At 38.1% G+C, this 19,544-nt stretch overlaps 1 protein-coding gene across 1 annotated transcript in view; it reads right to left on the reverse strand.

The window, feature by feature from the left end:
• Positions 1–818: 818 nt before the first annotated feature.
• Positions 819–19,544, reverse strand: part of STK32A (serine/threonine kinase 32A) — a 283,690-nt gene continuing 264,964 nt past the window's right edge. Inside the window, exons 10-13 of the mRNA XM_044277548.1 lie at positions 13,455–13,580; positions 12,183–12,311; positions 8,087–8,151; positions 819–1,104 (exon numbers count right to left, since the gene is read on the reverse strand). Of these exons, the coding sequence (XP_044133483.1) occupies positions 1,020–1,104; positions 8,087–8,151; positions 12,183–12,311; positions 13,455–13,580 (405 nt within the window). The 3' untranslated portion in view covers positions 819–1,019. The remainder of the gene's footprint in view (positions 1,105–8,086; positions 8,152–12,182; positions 12,312–13,454; positions 13,581–19,544) is intronic.

Genomic DNA, 19,544 nt, shown 5'->3' on the forward strand with positions numbered 1-19,544 from the left:
AACATCTGAATGCTTTCTTAATGTACTGTACAGATGCAGAAAGCTCTATCTTTACTGGCAGCACTCTATTTTACTGCACCAGAGCACTCTACTCTAGCGTAGTGTTCTAATACACTTTAGAAAAGCAAGTTAGACAAATAATATATTGCGATGTGGCACGATACTCGAATAGAGTAATGCACTGCCTGTAAAGATGACAAATGCTACATCTATATTTTCTCTTGGAAAACTCCTCAAAGAGGACCTGTTATGTCTGTTTCAGCAACTACTTGCACTTCTCATGTAATAACAACTCTGGAGCATCTAGTCTTATAAATCAATGTTGTACAATATCTTTCTTATTCCTTCTAGAAGTTATGAATTAATTACTAGCAGTTTGTAATAAGGGTCCGGAGGGGTGCTACCAGGTAGGAGGGCGGGGGAAAGGGGAGTGTCCCTGCACAGTCTGACACTGTCCAATCAGTGCTGGCATAGTGTAAGATTGTGCAGGGACACACCAACTGGAAATACCCATACAAACCATCATTGCAAACTGACAGCAATTTGTTCAGAATAAGTATTACCAGGGGAATGCAAATAGTTACTAAAGCAGCTATGTCAGGAGACGTTACAGGTCCTGTTTACCATGAATCAATATTTCAATAAAATCTAAATACTATTCAGAACTGTTTCAACATCTCAGTAAAACTTTTAGAACAAAAACATCAGTTTATATGCTACATTTAAAAAATAAATAGAAATAGCCTAGAAAATATTCCTAGTGCGTTAAAATGTTCTAAAATATGTTTTAGTGCAAAATGCATGTAATTACTTGCAAAGTAAATAACTTAAGTCTAGCTTAAATGCTATAGGTTTTAATAAGCAGACTGCTTCCTAAGTTAACAGCCTGCAACAAATAAAGATCACAATTTACTGTGACCCTTAGAAGTCTGGTTTAACCTTTTCATTAGAACATCTCTTTAATTGGTAGATAAAACATAATTAATGCTCTTATTACTATTGTAGAAGTAGCAGAAAGACTAGAGATTGTTATTTTTTCCATCCTCATCTTTGGTTTGAGCCTCAGACAAATCTTCTTGGCTTTCACTCAGGTCTTGTTTACTTCTGTAAATGAATGCATAAAAATCAGACAGATGTCAACATCCAAATGTCAAGCCTAAGCAATTTCATAAAATTCTAGCAAAGAAACAGGGATGAATCGCATACTTCCATGGTCTGCTGGACCATTAAGATATGAAACAAGAGAAAATAACCAAAACCACCAAAGGAAGGAGTCCGGCGCCATGCACCTCTATATATATCTCAACTAAAAAGAAATGAGTTCAGCGTATAATCACTAGTACAAAATACATATAGAAATAAATGTAGAATGCATACCCAACACCTTAAATATAAGGCCTCGTCATGGGTTATCTGTACAATTTTAACAGCATAAATAGTGGAACTTACTTCACCAGGGAGGTATCCAATAGAATAAGCTCAAGACACCCATTGGATTTACCCCTCTTGCCTGGATCACACGTAGAGTCACAGGATGAAAACAGCAGGTCCAAACTCGGATCTTCTTGAAACTTCCTTTATTAAAAATACAGGCAAAATGATGAGCTCAACGTGTTTCGGGGTCTTCCAAACACCTCTTCCTCAGGAGCAATGATATGAAGTAGTACAGTTGCTACCTATACAGTACAGACCAAAAGTTTGGACACACCTTCTCATTCAAAGAGTTATCTTTTTTTCATGACTATGAAGGCATCAAAACTATGAATTAACACATGTGGAATTATATACATAACAAAAAAGTGTGAAACACTGTGTGGACCACTGAGGAAGGAGCAAGTCTGAGCTCCGAAACATGTTTGGGTGAACAAGCATATGAAGATTATAACTATATCACTGGAGCGCTCTAAGAGAAACTGAATCTAAAAAACCTCGCAAGATTAGACCTAACATCTACAAAGTGGAACCCCGACAGCTGGATAAAGAAACCAAGTGGCATCCTGAATATTGGAGGGGCGGAACTGATAAACAGAGACGCCGCCATTACACGTGGAATGCCGACTTCTCAAAGAAGCTGTGACCGGAGGATCCATACAATAAAGGTCAGCCTGTTCTCACAGCAGGAGCGGGACGCCGCACCAGAGAGCAGCGCAACTGTGAGTAAATCTAAATATCTGATGTGTACAACTGAAGATTCACTATCTCTACATTAAAAAGTGGGACTGTGTCTGCACTATATAAAGAAAGAAGACCCCTAGCGATCCACTGTAGGCAAGTGAATAGTGGAACTTTCAAAACTGCAACATTGATGTCAGATTGTTGCAAATAGGAATAGTGCTGCTACGTTGTTGCTATATCACATAGCGATTCAACCTCTAAACAGACAGTGGAATACATCACATGGGGATTGATACATGGAACTATCACCACTAATCTAATTTTAGGAAAAGTTTCCAATTTTAGAAAAAGTTTCTGCTTTTTATCTATTTATATGCACATCGATTGCTGTCCATACTATTATCATCCTCCAACTGTTATTGACACTGTTGCATAGTATCTATTAGTGACTGTTTGCTGTCTTATTGCTATTGCTGCTAAAATTATTTAAATTATTTACATCTTGATACTGCTACTGTTGATAATATATTAGTATTTTACGGTTTTATGTCTCTATATTTTAAAATTTAATAAAATTGTCTTCCATGTACCCATAATTAGAGTGCCTGCTCATCAATATATTATTCTAAATTATAACTGACGAGGGTGAGTCAAATTGAGCAAGAGCACCTGTTTCCAAAAAACCTGTGGAGAGCCGCCTTTCTTTGCTATATATTTCTAAAAAAAAAAAAAAAAAAAAAGTAAAATAAATTGCCTTTTCCTATGAAAAAAAAAACTACACATCACATGATAGACCCCGTCCGATAAACACCATAAAAAAATAAAAATAAAAACTGTAAAAAAAGGCATTTTTGTCACCTTACATCACAAAAAGTGCAACAGCAAGCGATTAAAAAGGCGTATGACCCCCAAAATAGTACCAATCAAACCGTAACCTCGTCCCGCAAAAAATGATACCCTATTTAAGACAATCACCCAAAAAATAAAAAAGCTATGGCTCTCAGACTGTAGAGACACTAAAACATCATTGTTTTGGTTTCAGAAATGCTATTATTGTGTAAAACTTAAATAAATAAGAAAAAGTATACATATTAGGTATTGCCACGTCCATAACGATCTTCTCTATAAAACTATCACATGACCTAACTCCTCAGATGAACGCTGTAAAAATAAATAAATGAAAACTGTTCCAAAACTGCCAATTTTGGGTCACCTTGCCCCATAAAGTGTAATAATGAATGATCAAAAAATCCTATGCACCCAAAAATGGTACCCATAAAAACCTCAACGCTTTCTGCAAAAAACGAGCCCCTGCACAAGACGATCGGCAGAAAAAAAAAAAAAAATATGGTGTTCAGAAAATCAATCCAGCACAATCTGCCTTCCAAAAACCGTATGGAATTCCTTTCCTTTTACGACCACATGTGGGGTGTTTATGTAAACCGTGGAATCAGGGTAATAAATATTGAGTTTTGTTTGGCTGTTAACCCTCAATGTGTTAAAGAAAAAAAAAATTATAAAATGGAAAATCTGCCAATAAAGTGAAATTTAGAAATTTCATCTCCATTTTCCTTTAATTCTTGTGGAACGCCTAAAGGGTTAACAAAGTTTGTAAAATCAGTTTTGAGTAACTTGAGGGGTGTAGTTTCTACAATGGGGTCATTTATGGGGGTTTCCACTATGTAAGCCCCACAACGTGACTTCAGACCTGAACTGGTCCTTAAAAAGTGGGTTTTGGAAATTTTCTTAAAAATTGTAAGAATTGCTTCTAAACTTCTAAGCCTTCTAACGTCCTAAAAAAATAAAATGACATTTCCAAAATGATGCCAACATAAAGTAGACATATGGGGAATGTTAAGTAATAAATATTTTATTAGGTATCACTTTCTGCTTTAGAAGCAGAGAAATTGAAATTTGGAAAATTGTGAATTTTTCCTAATTTTTGGTAAATTTGGGATTTTTTCATAAATAAAGGTGAAATATATTGACTCAAATATATGACTATCATGAAGTACAATGTGTCACGAGAAAACAATCTCAGAATGGCGTGGATAAGTAAAAGTGTTCCAAAGCTATTACCACATAAAGTGACGCATGTCAGATTTGTAAATTTTGACCTGGACACTGGGGCATCAATGACCCTTGGTCATGAAAGGGTTAAACCTGAAAGGGCACACCTGTGAAGTGAAAACCATTTCAGGTGACTACCTCTTGAAGCTCATCAAGAGAATGCCAAGAGTTTGCAAAGCAGTAATCAAGGTGGCTACGTTGAAGAACCTAGAATATGACATATTTTCAGCTGTTTCACACGTTTTTGTTATGTATATAATTCCACATGTGTTAATTCATAGTTTTGATGCCTTCAGTGTGAATTCAGTGTGAATCTACAATTTTCATAGTCATGAAAATAAAGAAAACTCTTTGAATGAGAAGGTGTGTCCAAACTTTTGGTCTGTACTGTATACAGGAAAGACTTTACAAACAAATCTGCACTTTGTAAAGTCTTTCCTATATATAGGAAGCAACTGTACTACTTCATATTATTACTCCTGAGGAAGGGGTGTTTGGAAGACCCCGAAACGCGCTGAGCTCATCATTTTGCCTGTATTTTTAATAAAGGAAGTTTCAAGAAGATCCGAGTCTGGACCTGCTGGTTTCATCCTGTGACTCTACATATGATCCAGGCGACGGGTGTAAATCCAATGGGTGTCTTGAGCTTATCCTATTGGATTCCTCCCTGGTAAAGTAAGTTCCACTATTTATGCTGTTAAAATTGTACAGATAACCGATGACGAGGCCTTATATCTAAGGTGTTGGGTATGCATTCTACACTTTATTTCTATATGTATTTTGTACTAGTGATTATACACTGAACTAATTTCTTTTTAGTTGAGATATATATAGAGGTGTGTGGCGCCGGACACCTTCCTTTGGTGGTTTTGGTTATTTTTTTCTTGTTTCATATCTTACCACTAATTATGACAGTATCTATACTTCACAATAACCTACACTGGCAGCCTGCTTTATCCCTCTTTTTCCCAATCTCTTTTCTCTGTCTCAGATTTTTTCCCAACCCTAGTTCGATCTCTGGCGCCCTCCTGTGCCTCTCATTCACGATTCCCTTGGAGGTGTTTACCAAAGGGGTAATCTGGTTAATTGACACACTCATTTTTCTTTTATTTTTCTTTTCTGTACTACACTGCTGGACTGTTAAAATTAAATTCTACAGAAGCCTTTACCCTTTGAACAGCACCAAATAGGGCAACATGGCAGATGTTGGTAGTGTTTTAATTATTTTCCCTGGGAAAAAGTTTTTTTTTTTTTTTTTTACAAACCCTGGATTTATTAATGCAGATAGCGCACAAAGCTTCCATAGTTGATGAATGCTAGATACATAAGGCACAGGTAAATTACCAAGAAGGTGAGCTAGCACATGAGCATAATGATAATAACATAATAAAGACATGAATCTAGGACAATAATTAACCTGAAAATTTGGAAATCAGCTTCTCTAGGAAAACATGGACAAACTTTTTTGTACCCTTCCTTTAAAGAAAGAAAATCCCACACTGTTCACTGAAATAACTTGAAACTAACTAAAATAGTAAATACAGAAAATCAACTAATGAAAGTCAGACATTGCTTTGGAATTGTGGTTCAACAGAATAATTTATATAACAAACTAATGAAACTGGCCTGGACAAATATGATGGGACCCTTAACCCTCAATCTTTTGAGGCAATCACTACAATCAGTTGATTTCTGTAACTCTCAATGAGACTTCTGCATCTGTCCACAGGTACAGTATGTAGGCCCACTCCTTGTGATCAAACTCCTCCAGCTGTCTCAGGTTTAAAGGATGCCTTCTCCAGACTATATGTTTCAGCTGTTTCCACAGATAGGATTCAATAGGATTTAGATCAGGGCTCATAGAAGGCCACTTAAGAATAGTCCAATGCTTTGCTTGGGTCATTATCCTGTTGTAGGACCCATGACCTGTGACTGAGACCAATCTTTCTGACACTGGATGGCACATTTTGCTCCAGAATGCCTTGATAGTCTTGAGATTTCATTTTACCCTGCACAGATTCAAGACAGCCTGTGCTAAAAGCAGCAAAACAGCCCCAAAACATAACCGAGGCTCCTCCATGTTTTACATACAATGTTCTTTCCTTTCTATGCTTCATTTTTGCATCTGTGAGCTGATGTGACCAAAAAGCTCCAGTTTTGTCTCATCTGTCCATAGGACATTCTCCCAGAAGCTATGTGGCTTGTCATTATGCATTGTTGCAAATTCCTGTTTTTTTCTGATTTGCTTTCAACAGTGGTTTCCTTCACAGTTGTCTTTCATTAAACCCATTTTGACCAAGACAGGGACAGATGGTTCATTCTAACACTGATGTACCTTGACATTGGCGTTCACCTCTAATCTCTGGCCTTTTTGGTTACCATTTATGTTATGCATTTCTTCAATTTGTCATAAATTTTTCTCTTGCAGCCACATCTAGGGAGAAGCTACAGTTCTGTAGACTTTAAACTTCTGAATAATATTTTCAACTGTAGTAACAAGAACATCAAGCTGTTTGGAGACGGTCCTATAGCGTTTACCTTTAACCTTTGTCTAGAATTTTCTTTCTAATCTACTGAGATAACTCTCTCCTTAGCTTTCTTTGGTCTATGTTTAGTGTGATACACATCATGATACCAAACAGCACAATGACTACTTTTCAGCCTTTAAAGGTGTTCTCCGTGAATTAGGAAAATGAGAATATGTATATATAACTAATGAAAGGTATTTGGGAATATATTTCTAAAAAAGTAATATATAAGAATTTTTATTTTCTTAATTCCTGGAGAACCCCCTTTAAATAAGCAGACTGGTTGATTACAAGTTTGAAAACACCTGTGATGCTAATTACAGAAAAAACCTTAGTTTAACATGTCCCTATGGTCAAATTATTTTCAATCTTTTCTAGGGACACCATCCCATCGTTTTTGTCCAAGCCAGTTCCATTAGTTTTTTTTATTATTATCATTCTGTTGAACCACAATTTAAAAGCAATGCCTGATTTTCATTAGCTGATTTTCAGTAACTTTTATTTTTAAGTTCAGTGATCATTGTGGGTTTTTGTTTCTTTAACAGAAGGGTACCAACAATTCTGTCCACATGTTTATTTGGGATAGGGTGATAACTACAGGAGTACATAGGATAAATGTATAGGGAAAAACCTAAAGGGCACATTACAGAAAAAAAGCATTACCTCTAAACTGAGGTTAACTTTGGATTTGATTAAGTCAACATTGATGGACCATCACTGGTGTGTGGGTATGACTCCAGGACTCATTTCAAACAGCATGGTTATAGTGACAGAGCGCTCATACAAGTGCCACATCACCAACATTTTTCCATAGGAACAGTGAATGGGGTTGTGCCACTAATTTAAATGTATCCCTCTGTTATATCACTTTCCCATGCACCACCATTTAGCAAAACTGCCTTATTGTAAAGTTATTAGCCTACCATTGCAGCCTGTGGCAAATCTGTTTTGATATTCAGTTGCTATAGATTGTGTCTTACATTCGAGCATTGTAATGTAGGGTGCACAAGCGTCATTGGTAAGAACAAGTAGCATAGTTAGTGTCACATGTCCTGCTGATGTCAAGTTGACTGCCCTAATACATCATGGGATGCAGAAAGTAGGATTCAAGCATGGGATATAAGAGGGGGGGAAAAGAGCATTCCAAGGAGAAATGGGAGCTAGAGTAGTTGATGAAAACAGACTTTAGAATGAAAAGTATCCAGCAAGTCTCATTGGGGGTGTCACATGATCTAATTGTCTAATTGCCAAAAGTTGCGGAGGTTGTTAATAAATCAATATGTAAGTTGTTAAACTATTATACTATACCAGCACATTTATAAATCAGGGGATATAGAGAGAGGATAGTCTATCATTTACGTATCTATACTTACTTCTCTCTGTTGAACACAATGAAATCTCTTTCCACATTGTCCAGGTGTTTTTGTAAATTGCCATTCTTTAACGATAAATAATATATATAAAAAAAAAACATTAATTACCGGTAAGCTAAAAATGACATCACCATATTTCTTAAACACTAACATAAGGGAATACATCTGCTTTCAAGGCTGAATTCAGACTGCAGTGTTTATTTGCTGAAGGAACTGTGAAAGCTCCTGGCAGCCAACAGCAAAAGTAATAAACTCCAGTCTTATGACCTGTGTACCACAGTCACAATATGTCAAAAGTATCCATAGGTCCCAGCTCACAGACTGATGCCAAAATAGTGTTACTTGGGCCTCTACTGGGCTCATATATGTTGGTATAACTTTTATTCAGCTTTATGGAATAGCACAATCTGATCCACTATTCTACACAATGGCTGTACTGTGGATATGTCGGAGGCATCTGTTGGATGTACAGTGTGAATTCACCTTAGATATGACCATGTCCATGACACTGAAGATGGCCATATCACTTACCCACCGGAATGCTTCCCTAACTATGTCTTGTCATGCCCAGGCATAGAAAGCATTTATCACATGCAGATACAGGCAGAAGAGTTTCCTATATTTTCGCATGTGCAGAAGAGGACACAGCCCTCTTCTAATGTGACTACCACCAATTTGAAAGCTATAGACACAGTGGCTGCCACTGTCTGTCAAGTGACATGGGAAGTGAAATAATAAATTAAAGAGATAGGTAATAAAGAAATTAGTGAGTCAATAAGTATATAGAGGGGAATTTATCACCCCCCCCCCCCACTCCAGTTTTCCGGTATAAAAAGTTGAAAATCTTGTTTCAACAGCATCCTTGCCACTTTCCTAAAAAGTCGGCTTTCTTTTAAACAAACTTTCAGACGTAAAAGAGGGCTGCAATCTACGGCAGTTGTGGGCTGTGGCAGATTTCAGGCTGGGCACATGGACTGCAAGAGACTATACCGAATTTATGACAAGGTGTAAGCCATAAAATTCCGGTCTATGATAAATTCAATCCATAATCCGTACCAGTAAAAAAAAACTTAAATTGTATGACTTTGTAAAGGAAAACACTTTTGATTACCATTAAAATAGGAAACTTTAATTGATTGACTCTTACTGAACACTTACAAAGTAATTAATGTTTTGCTTATTGAACAGGCTTAAAAAGCACGTAAGTTAAGTGCCTTTCATATCTATGTCAGGATTTTAAATATTCCCAATGCAATTTACTAGTTTCATCCATCAATGTCTCCAAACTGGAACCTGGCTCTAATTTTGCTGCCAAACTGGACAGACTTCTGTAAAAATGCATGCAGATAAAAGCTTCTGAAAATGATTGCAAACTGTAATTAGTTCTAGTAACAAAGATGTCTCCAGTTAATACAAAGACAACCAAAGTTGCATCATGGTTCAAATGTGGTCTGGAAAACTAGATTTAATTATAGGGTGGTTAAGCTACCTTCATTCTGTCACTGGAAAGAGAAGAGGAGTTGTTGTGATGGCCATTAGCACATCATAGCATCCAACTCCTCTTTGTATTGACAGGAACCCTTTACCACCTCCCTTTCTTTCCTCAACCCGAAGTCAACAAAAATGCTAGTGCAAGCCCTCGACGTCTCCCGTCTGGACTACTGCAACATCCTCCTCCCATCTAACACTCTTGCACCCCTCCAATCCATCCCCAACTCTGCGGCTTGATTAATCCCCATGTTTCTCTTCCACTTCTCCCCTCTGCCAATTGTTTCCCTAGCTACCAATTGCCCAATAAATTCAGCTCAATATATCAACAATTTCTGGATTAGTTGACAGTCATATAAAATTACATGCATGAGTCAGGGAACCTGTAAATGCTAATGTGCAATATGCTATAATTTCATATATATTTGCATCAAGCAAGCCACATTACTTTACAGTAGTCCAAGAAAACAGAAATAAAAAACCAAGAAGGTCCAGAATCTAAATGGTGTCAGTCAGTAAGGTATTTGCTGTTTAAAGCTGATAAAGACTTTACTGCAGTGAAAGGGACATTGTTAATACACCCTTTACCCGATGACACTACCTGGCCAGTTGTATCTTAATCCTTTACCCATCAACTGGAAATTACAGCCACCATTGCAAGAGTAACATTGCTAGCCTTAGATTCTGCAGATAGAGACTTTGGAGAGGTAGAGGGATATAGTACTAATAATCGACATCCTGGCCTGTATTCATACATTGGGATTTGCACTGTGAACTATTTGCACTGGATGTTCTACAACTGCCATTCTGCACTCTAGTAAAGAGACACTTGTTCATTTTCTACAACTGGCCTGGTTACTGGCTCCAGCACCATACACCAACCACATTACCTACATCTCCTGCCTTGCACCCATAACCTCAAGGGCATTCCAAAAGCTATCAGGCAGGAACTCCCAACATCAGGATGTGCCCCAGGGAAGAAAGGTTGTGGCCTTCTTTTATTGGCCTGGCCCTATGGAGCATCATTGTGAAGACTGCCACTGTCATATTTATTGAATCCAGAACCACTATTACTCCCATCTTCTGCTCTGCTCCTCCAGAGCTTGTGACATTATTCGATGCTGAAGAGCTTGTCTTTATAAATTATATCAGGAAAAAGTCCAGGCTCATATGTGTTATCGGCACACCACTATAAGAAATCTGTACTTACTTCCCCACATTAGTAGATTTAATTGAGTTCCGATTAACTTAATATTTACCCTCACAAGACCACTAACCTCCCTGCGCAACCTATTTTGTGCCCTAGAAGACTTGACAATTTTGGTCTTAAATATAACAGGATGCTATTAAAGGTTATTTCTTGCCAAACAACCCCAAATACAATTTTTTTTTATTAATTTCAGTTTTCAGCACTACCAACTTCCATATTTAGGTTCCTGGATAGACTGTATGCACTTCATTGTCCCAGATTATACATTGTAGGTGGATTACGTAGGATTTGACGAAAAGGTATTTAGTAGACCTCTCTTGGATTTAACTAGGGTCCATACTATAAAGATGGTGGTTTTAACACAATTACTGTATCCCTTTAGCACACTGCCAATACCTTTTATCTACAGTTCAGGGAATTGCTTGTATTAAAGAGGAATATTTTAAAATTTGTATGGGACATATTCAATGCAATATTGTATCCATCCACAATAGATTTGGAAGTTTGCCAGTTTCAAATTTTCTGAAATATTATATAGAAGCAAGAACTGCAGAATTCACCCTAGAGCAAGCATCATCTGAATTACCATTACAGGTCAAATTAGAATTAAATCTTGCACCTACATACTGCCTACCTTAGCCCCTTCCTCAGACAAGATCACTTTATATTCTTTAACTCTTTAAAGAGTTCTAATGTTTAAGCATCATCAATACCCCATGTATCCAGCTACCATAATAGGTTTCCTTTTCTGCTTAGATTAAATTACTTGCTTATTCACATGCAACTTATTATTACACATTTATTTTATATTACACATCACATTTTAATGTACAATTCCAAGCTTTTCCAGCTGAGTCCTGAGGTTTTTCATGTTTTAGTTCCCATACGTTTGCTGCAGGGAGGCTGTCTACTCTTTGTGACTAATCCATGCAACTTCAGAATGATAAGTATATTACAATCTTCTACAATCTTAAAGGGTTCTCCTGGAATGATTTAAAATGGCTGCCAGCAACCTGTCCCAAAATATGAGCAGGCCTGGTTACCACCACTTGCAGAGCTGACTAGGTGGTGAGGGGATTTGGCTTCACTACCAACTACGCTCTTGCATTTGCATATACTACATATTGGGGAGTTTCCTGTCAGGCAGCACACAGTGTTTTAGTTTTTTTTGTATTGGAACAGGTTTTTGAAAATACTGAACGTGACTTGAGTGGCCGAGTGATGAATCTTCCACTCACTGCATTAGCTCGCAATAAAACAAAAAGGTCCAGCAGTGGTGCACCTCCAGGAAGCACTCCACAGAAATCATTCTGTTATACTTAGGTAATATTGGCCAACCTTTTAAGAATTAAGCCCTCTATACTCCTAGTCAAAATGTATTTAAAAAAAAAATCTCACCATTGCTGCAGGACTTTTCCCATTGTTCTTCACCCTCTTGGCTAGTCTCTTCTTTTTCTTGTGTAAAGGTTTAGATTCTAGTATCATTTCTTCAAGCTCAAATGTTGGATCACAGTTAAGTCGCCCTTTCTGGTTACATAAAACATGAATAACAATAAATCCTGGGCATAAGATATTTTCTTCTATTCATTGATGGCAGTGATAGAAATTAGACCCCTGCTAATCATGGTTACGACATATTCTACTAAGTAGAGAGAACTTATATTTTATAGTGGTGGGAAAATTTATTTGAAGAGGGCCAGTCACGTCCTCGCAGAACTAGAACTGATAGCATACCTTTACAGCTGCCTACCTGACAATTCACTAGTATCGGGTGCTTAAACTAACGGCACCAATTGTGGGCAAATCAGCAAGGGGGCAAGAAAAAAAACAGCTCCAGAACTGGTGACGATTTAGCTGTAAAGGTATTTCCATTCTGTGATGATGCGACGGGTCCTGTTTAAGACATTACTGTACTGTACACTGTTACAAATAATTAGCACTGGCTCAGAAGACAATAATTCATATTTTATAATTTGCATATGACCAGCATATACATATGTCACAAGTCTTTACTTCATGGCATACTAGGCATAATTTACTGGCATAATGGTCCAGGATTTTAATCCGATGAAGGACATCTGTATGGCTTGTATGTGCTCCTCATACTGTGTTTGCATTGTTTCCTCCAGTTTCCTCTCACATTCCAATCTCATACTGGTACATTAATTTTATTTCAATTAAACTGACCCTAGTACGTGTGTCTAGAGTGAGCACTACATAGGCAACTACAAGGGCAGAGCTTTAGGCTTGGGTTGAACGGCGATGTTCATGACTACACCCTTCACACCACCAACAATCACTGTGTAGCAGTACAGCCATTGTTCATGGGATTGCAGCGAGACTAGTAGCGAGGAATCCAACCTCTGAATTGTTAAGAAAAAAAAACGGAACAGTCGTGTGCATGAGGCCTTACACTGCAGCATAAATCTGCTACCAAAAATACAAATGTTATAGTTAACACATCATGGTCTGTATTCCAGGTTATTACAAGGGCTGACAAACAAATTTCTAAAAAACACTCATTCGTTTTGGTGCAAAAAAAAACACTTGTTTTAAACACAGACTAAAAATGCAATGTGAGAGTATACAACAGCAGCAGCACGTCCACAGTCAATTGCAGCTTACAGCCTTAACAGCATGATGAGATCATGTAAAATTTTCTGATCTTACCGTAGGTGTAAATCCTGGCATCATTTTTTTCTGCAGGACCATATTCCAGTTAATATCTGTTAATCCAGAAAAGTTCTGAATATCTTTAAGGCATGAAAGGCGCTCCTCTGGATTTCTGTCTAGCAACTGCAATATATAAAAAGTATCTTAAAGGAACACTAATGGAACCAGACAAAATGCAAATCGAGCTTTAAAATTATTCCAATTATTCCTTTTAGTTGATTCTACCATGTGAGTTCTTACATTAAATGGGTTGTCTGGGATTTTGGTGGAGGGAAGAGAGCTAGAACTACCTGTTCCTTGCCATTCCCTTCAGGCTTTATGGCGCCTATGGTGTCTTTACTGGACTTTCAGTCCCTGCATGTAAACTTACTGCATGGACAGGGATTATTGCACCACTGGGTCACATGATGCTTAGGGACATGTCAACATTGAGGCCAGCCATTGCCTGTAGCAGTGCATGTGACTCCGTCTGTGCTGGAAGTTTAAATGTGGGGAATGAAAGTTCAGTGAAGACAACGTAGAAGCTGTGGAGATTGAATGGAGTGGCAAGGAGCAGATAAATATATTTTTAAAAAAAATCCCTTTAAATATTTTTACATTTTTGAGTTTGGCAGATATAATTGAACATTACTGCTGCTATTTGGAAACAAGCAGCAGGAGGACCGTACCGGCAGTGCAGACAATGGTGCCAGAAAAAGAGGCGATTATAGCATCATTTTTTATTTTACAACAACTGGGGGATTGTCCGGAATTTATAGTTATCTGACAAGACACCTGGCTTTGCTCTGTCTGCAGAAAGGAGGTTAAGCCCCACCCCTTCACTAAGCCCCACCCCACTCAGAAAATCCTCAGCCAACAATAGAACAGATCAGCAAGAGATTAACCATTGTGCTCCTTGCAGGATTTCTACTAGACATTTTTTTTCAGGAATATTAGCAGACACATGACAAATTTAGAGAAAGTAAAGAATTTGGATAGAAACACCTTTTTTCAACCAGTACAAAAAACAAAACAGGAAGAAGACCCAAGCTTTCGGATTATTTTGCCATATAATATCCAGGCAAGACAGGTCGAACGCATTATAAAGTCACATTGGCACCATTTATATAACGACAAAACAATAGGGATGCTTTTGCCTTTAACACCGAAAATAATTTACTCAAGGGCCCCAAATTTAGGGATTCAAGTAGCCCCTTCAGTAAAAGATAGACAAAAAAAAAGTACAATTACCAACTGGCTTCAACCCAAAGGCTTCTTCAGATGTGGAAAATGCTTGGGATGTAAAAAAACCAAATTCCCGAGAAAAACCACATCAGTTGTCTCTACACAGAACTCCCACTCAATGACAATTAAACATTTTCTCACCTGTAATTCCAATAATGTTAGATATCTGGTCCAGTGCCCTTGTCATAGACAATACATAGGGAGAACTAAACGCACCTTGAGGGTCAGGATAGCAGAACACCTGAATAATATCAGTAAAGGTTATGACAAACACTCGCTGTCCAGACACTTCAAGGATGCACACAATCAAGACCCTAGGGGTCTCTCCTTTATGGCACTGGAGAAGGTTGAGAAGCATTGGTGGGGAGGCAACCAAATTGAAAGATTATCGCGGGCAGAATCGAGAAAAATTTACGAATTTGGTAGCATGTTACCAAGAGGCTTAAATGCCGAATTGGAAATATTCGGCTTCATATAGACATGGGTGGTCTGTGTGGGCGTCGATGGAGAGTTGCAAGTTTGGCTGTTTTGCAGCACTGCAACTCTCCCTCCACCCCACATAGGCCACCCCTTTCCCTTCTTTCCTCTATATCTAAGAGAAAGGATGAAATGTGTTTAGGAAAATTGATATATGAAGCATTTGAATTGGCCCTTTATGAATTTGAACAATCTGGGAACCCCAAGAATAGTATAGGAATTAAAACGCAGGCAATTTCCAAAAAAACTCAACAAAACCGCACATGCGTTTTTTCTTGTAAATGAATTTGTGAACACCTGTTGACAAAGAGGGAACATCAAAGCTGTAAATTCGCATCTATTTATTTATTTTAATTGAATTCTTTTATAGAGTGTTTCTTTAGAAGTGACAATTGATTTTTAATGATATGTGAAGAAAAGAAAACCTATACATGGGAAAATAGAAAAATTTATGAGAAATTATGTTGAAATAATGTCTAACAGTCTACTATTTAAACATATAAGAAAGATCAAGAAAAAAAGGCAACTTAGCGAAAAGAACCGCAGTAAAAACGCAAATGAAACATGGAACAAAAAAGCCAGATCCAGACCGGCTTTTTGGGATACAATTAAAATCCAGATCGGCTTTTGAAACAGATCGTAAGTCAGTATAAATTGAGACTGTTGAAAGATTTGGGGTATGCCACTGAGGAAGGGGACAGCGTCTCCCCGAAACGCGTCTGGCGGAATACCCTGGATTAAAGATTATCTATAAACAAATAGTGCACTATAAAGAAAAAAGAACGGTCTTATCCCGTAAGAACAGAAACCTTAAGACGTTATCAACCTGCGTCGGATACGCAATCCTCCTACTGAACCAAACCCTGCAAGCCAGCTGAGAGACACGTGGGACTCAGTGAATTCCAGAGCCGGGACGCCGGCATACATCGTGGATCGCAAACCCACCGAACGAGCAGAGGCACGCAGGCAAAGGTAAGCCCACATAGTGGGTCAAAGTTACCACATTTAAATACCAGGAGGAAAGACATCAACCGCATCTAAAGACTGAACTTTGATACAATTATAGCAACAGTCAAAATATAAAAGGAAGCCTATCTTTTCTATAGAGACTGCTACATATGTGAAATACCATTTCTGGATATAGGCCATAAACCTATTGAGACAAGTACCCAGTGACAAACGAGCACGTACCGTGCATTCCCATATATAGGACCAAATTTATAGTATTTTTACTGTGTTTAGCCAAATGTGTTAAGCATTTTATATACGTATTTTGTTGTACAACAATCTTGCCTGACTTAGCAGAAGCTTGCCGTTCCAATAACCCCTTTTTCCTGCAATCAGGATTAACCATCAGCTATCACAACTTGGGCATTTGGACCGCCAGCTTCAGTTTCAAGTCAGGACTGTGCGTCATTTAATAGAACATTTTTATGTATGAACTGTATTTTTATTATTAATTAATTTTAATATTAAAGTGTGTCCTATACCTCCTTATACGAGTGCCCATTCATATTTAGTCTACAATTTAACCATTTTTTGAGGGGTGATCTCAAATTCTGTTTGGTGCACCTACCCTGAGGGCAACAGAGGTGAGCGGATCTCTTGAATTTCTTTCAAACATGACAAATTTAGATTGTCTGTCCATCTAAGGCTACTTTCACACTTGCGTTCAGAGCGGATCCGTCTGAGACGGATCCGCTCATATAATGCAGACGGTGGCTCCGTTCAGAACGGATCCGTCTGCATTATATTGTTAAAAAATTTCTAAGTGTGAAAGTAGCCGCAGACAGATCCGTCCAGACTTTACATTGAAAGTCAATGGGGGACGGATCCGTTTGAAGATTGAGCCATATTGTGTCATCATCAAGCGGATCCGTCCCCATTGACTTACATTGTAAATCTGGACGGATCCGCACGCCTCCGCACGGCCTGCTGAGCGGAGGCTGAACGCTGCCAGACTGATGCATTCTGAGCGGATCCGCGTCCACTCAGAATGCATTAGCGATGGACGGATGCGTTCGGGGACGCTTGTGAGCCCCTTCAAACGGAGCTCACAAGCGGACACCCGAACGCTAGTGTGAAAGTAGCCTAATATGTATGAGGGCCTCCTATTGTCGATGAAGATGACATGACAAGTAAGGGGGTACAGAGTTAGCTATTGACTGAACAAGTTCTGCTTATGGCATGTGAATATGCAATCCATTTTCTCTTCTTTTTTGTATATTCTGCGTATGGCCAGTTTTAGGCTTATTCAATAAATTTGTATTTCTGTGCCGTTTACACAGAAGCAACCAGTTAATGAGAGGTTTCCTCCCATTGCCCAGTATGTTTTAGTACGGCACTGACAGTGAATGCTTCATAAAGAAGTTTCCTGTAATTTTACTATGTAATAGGGATTGACAAAATGATGTACCAACATGGTAATTACATTGTAGCCTTTTTTTATTTAGTAGAAATCTGAAATGAAAATTTCTAGAGATGTCTGCTATTTTCTTTACCAATAATCTACACGGCGGGATTATTTGTTTTCGTGTGCGGAACAATGGTGTTTTCAGCAGGTGACGAGAAAGATGCTAAGGCTTTGATGTGAATGATACACAGACAGACAGTTGGGACAAGTAAATGTTCCAGGCTCCCCAGGTAATTGTCGCAAATAATCTGTTTTGTGATTATGTGAATTACCCAGCTGGGGAAAAGACACTGCAAAACCACAAGAAAAATAGCTGAGAGAACAAGGAGACAGAAACATTAACTGAAATTTGCTGTAAACTTAACAATGGTAGGTCAGTGTGATTGCTGTTGGGACGACAGATGATAAATGCACACTAGATAGTAAATGGCAGCATCCAGATCCTCTAATGCTTACAAAAACATAGCCAAAAATAAAAATCACTTATATTAATAGTTCTATGTTGGAGGCAACAGTATGGAAAGAAAGAAGACGTTTAGATGAAACAGTTAGTGATTCAATGGATGATAAATCCTAGGACATAAATCAAAATCCTAAAGTCCTAACTCTGTCGTATATAATACCAAGTACTCTTCATCCATCATGGCCTATTATAGCTAAAATTACTATAAGTACTGTGACAAAAAGATTACGGGGCTATTTCAGAGACACTAAAGTGACCTACCTACTGGGTTTTACCATGATAAGAAAAAATATGTTTTTGTGCATTACCTGCTGTGATGACAAACCCACATAAAAAAAAATTGTGGCATAAAATGCACATGGGCAAAAATTTGTGGCAAACCATGCATGTGTTTTATGACAAATTACCTACTGGCACATAAGAGTGCACCCTAACTCTTAGTGCTCATGCACACAAATGTAATTTATTTCCGTGTCCCTTCTGTTTTTTTTTACAGAACGTATGCGGAACCATTCATTTCAATGGGTCCGCCAAAAACGGAAGTTACTCTGTGTGCTTTCCGTGTGTGCATATTTCCATTCCGCAAAAATATAGAACATGTCCTATTATTGTCCGCATTACAGACAAGGGTAGTACTGTTCTATTAGGGGCCAGCTGTTCCGTTCTGCAAAATATGGAATGCACAGGGACGTCATCTGTCCTCTGGATAGATCATCAGCATCTGATCGGTGGGGGTCCGACACCCGGGACCCCCGCCGATCAGCTGTTTGAGAAGGCAGCGGCGCTCCAAGAGCGCCGCGGCCTTCTCACTGTTTACTGCGGGGCTAAGCTCTATTCAAGTGGACAGTTATTTTTAACATAGTGTAGGGACAGTGGTGTTAAACATATTTTGTAATATATTTCATTGGGTTTCTTTGTTTTTAGAAAACAGGCTTCGGCGTTTTACTGAGTACTGAAGACACCTGTGTGTAAAATACGGAGGCAGAACCCCTTTAAGTCATCATATGAGTGCATCAGCTGTTACAATGTACAGTATGTCCTAGAATCTCTCCACGCCTGATATCACATTGTGTGCGAGATAACTTAAATATGTCAATATAATCTCCATTTATGTAGATAATTAGGTTGAGCAAAAACAAGCTTCCATCAATTTCAACCTTTCCCAGGCTGACATCACTTGAGAATGATCTACCGACAAAGTCATGTGGCCACTGGCCAGTGTGGGTGGGCTACAGTACAATGTGGCCAGTCCTAAACCTTTCACACAAAAGAAATAGGTAATTACCACTTATTTTAATCTCGCTTACTGAGAGTACTAAAAGACTATGTTCCTTAAAGGAATGTGTCATCAGAAAATGATCTATTGTTTAAATCATGTTTTTATGTTACACATATAAAAAAAAAAAAAAAGAGAGATTTTTTTATAATTGTCCTTTTTCTTATATTTAAAACAAAAAAAAAAACTCTGAGCCACGCCATGGTCTGTACAGATCACTTACTGTCATTATCT

Source organism: Bufo gargarizans, chromosome 2 (genome assembly GCF_014858855.1).
Source record: "Bufo gargarizans isolate SCDJY-AF-19 chromosome 2, ASM1485885v1, whole genome shotgun sequence".
NCBI lineage: Eukaryota > Metazoa > Chordata > Amphibia > Anura > Bufonidae > Bufo > Bufo gargarizans.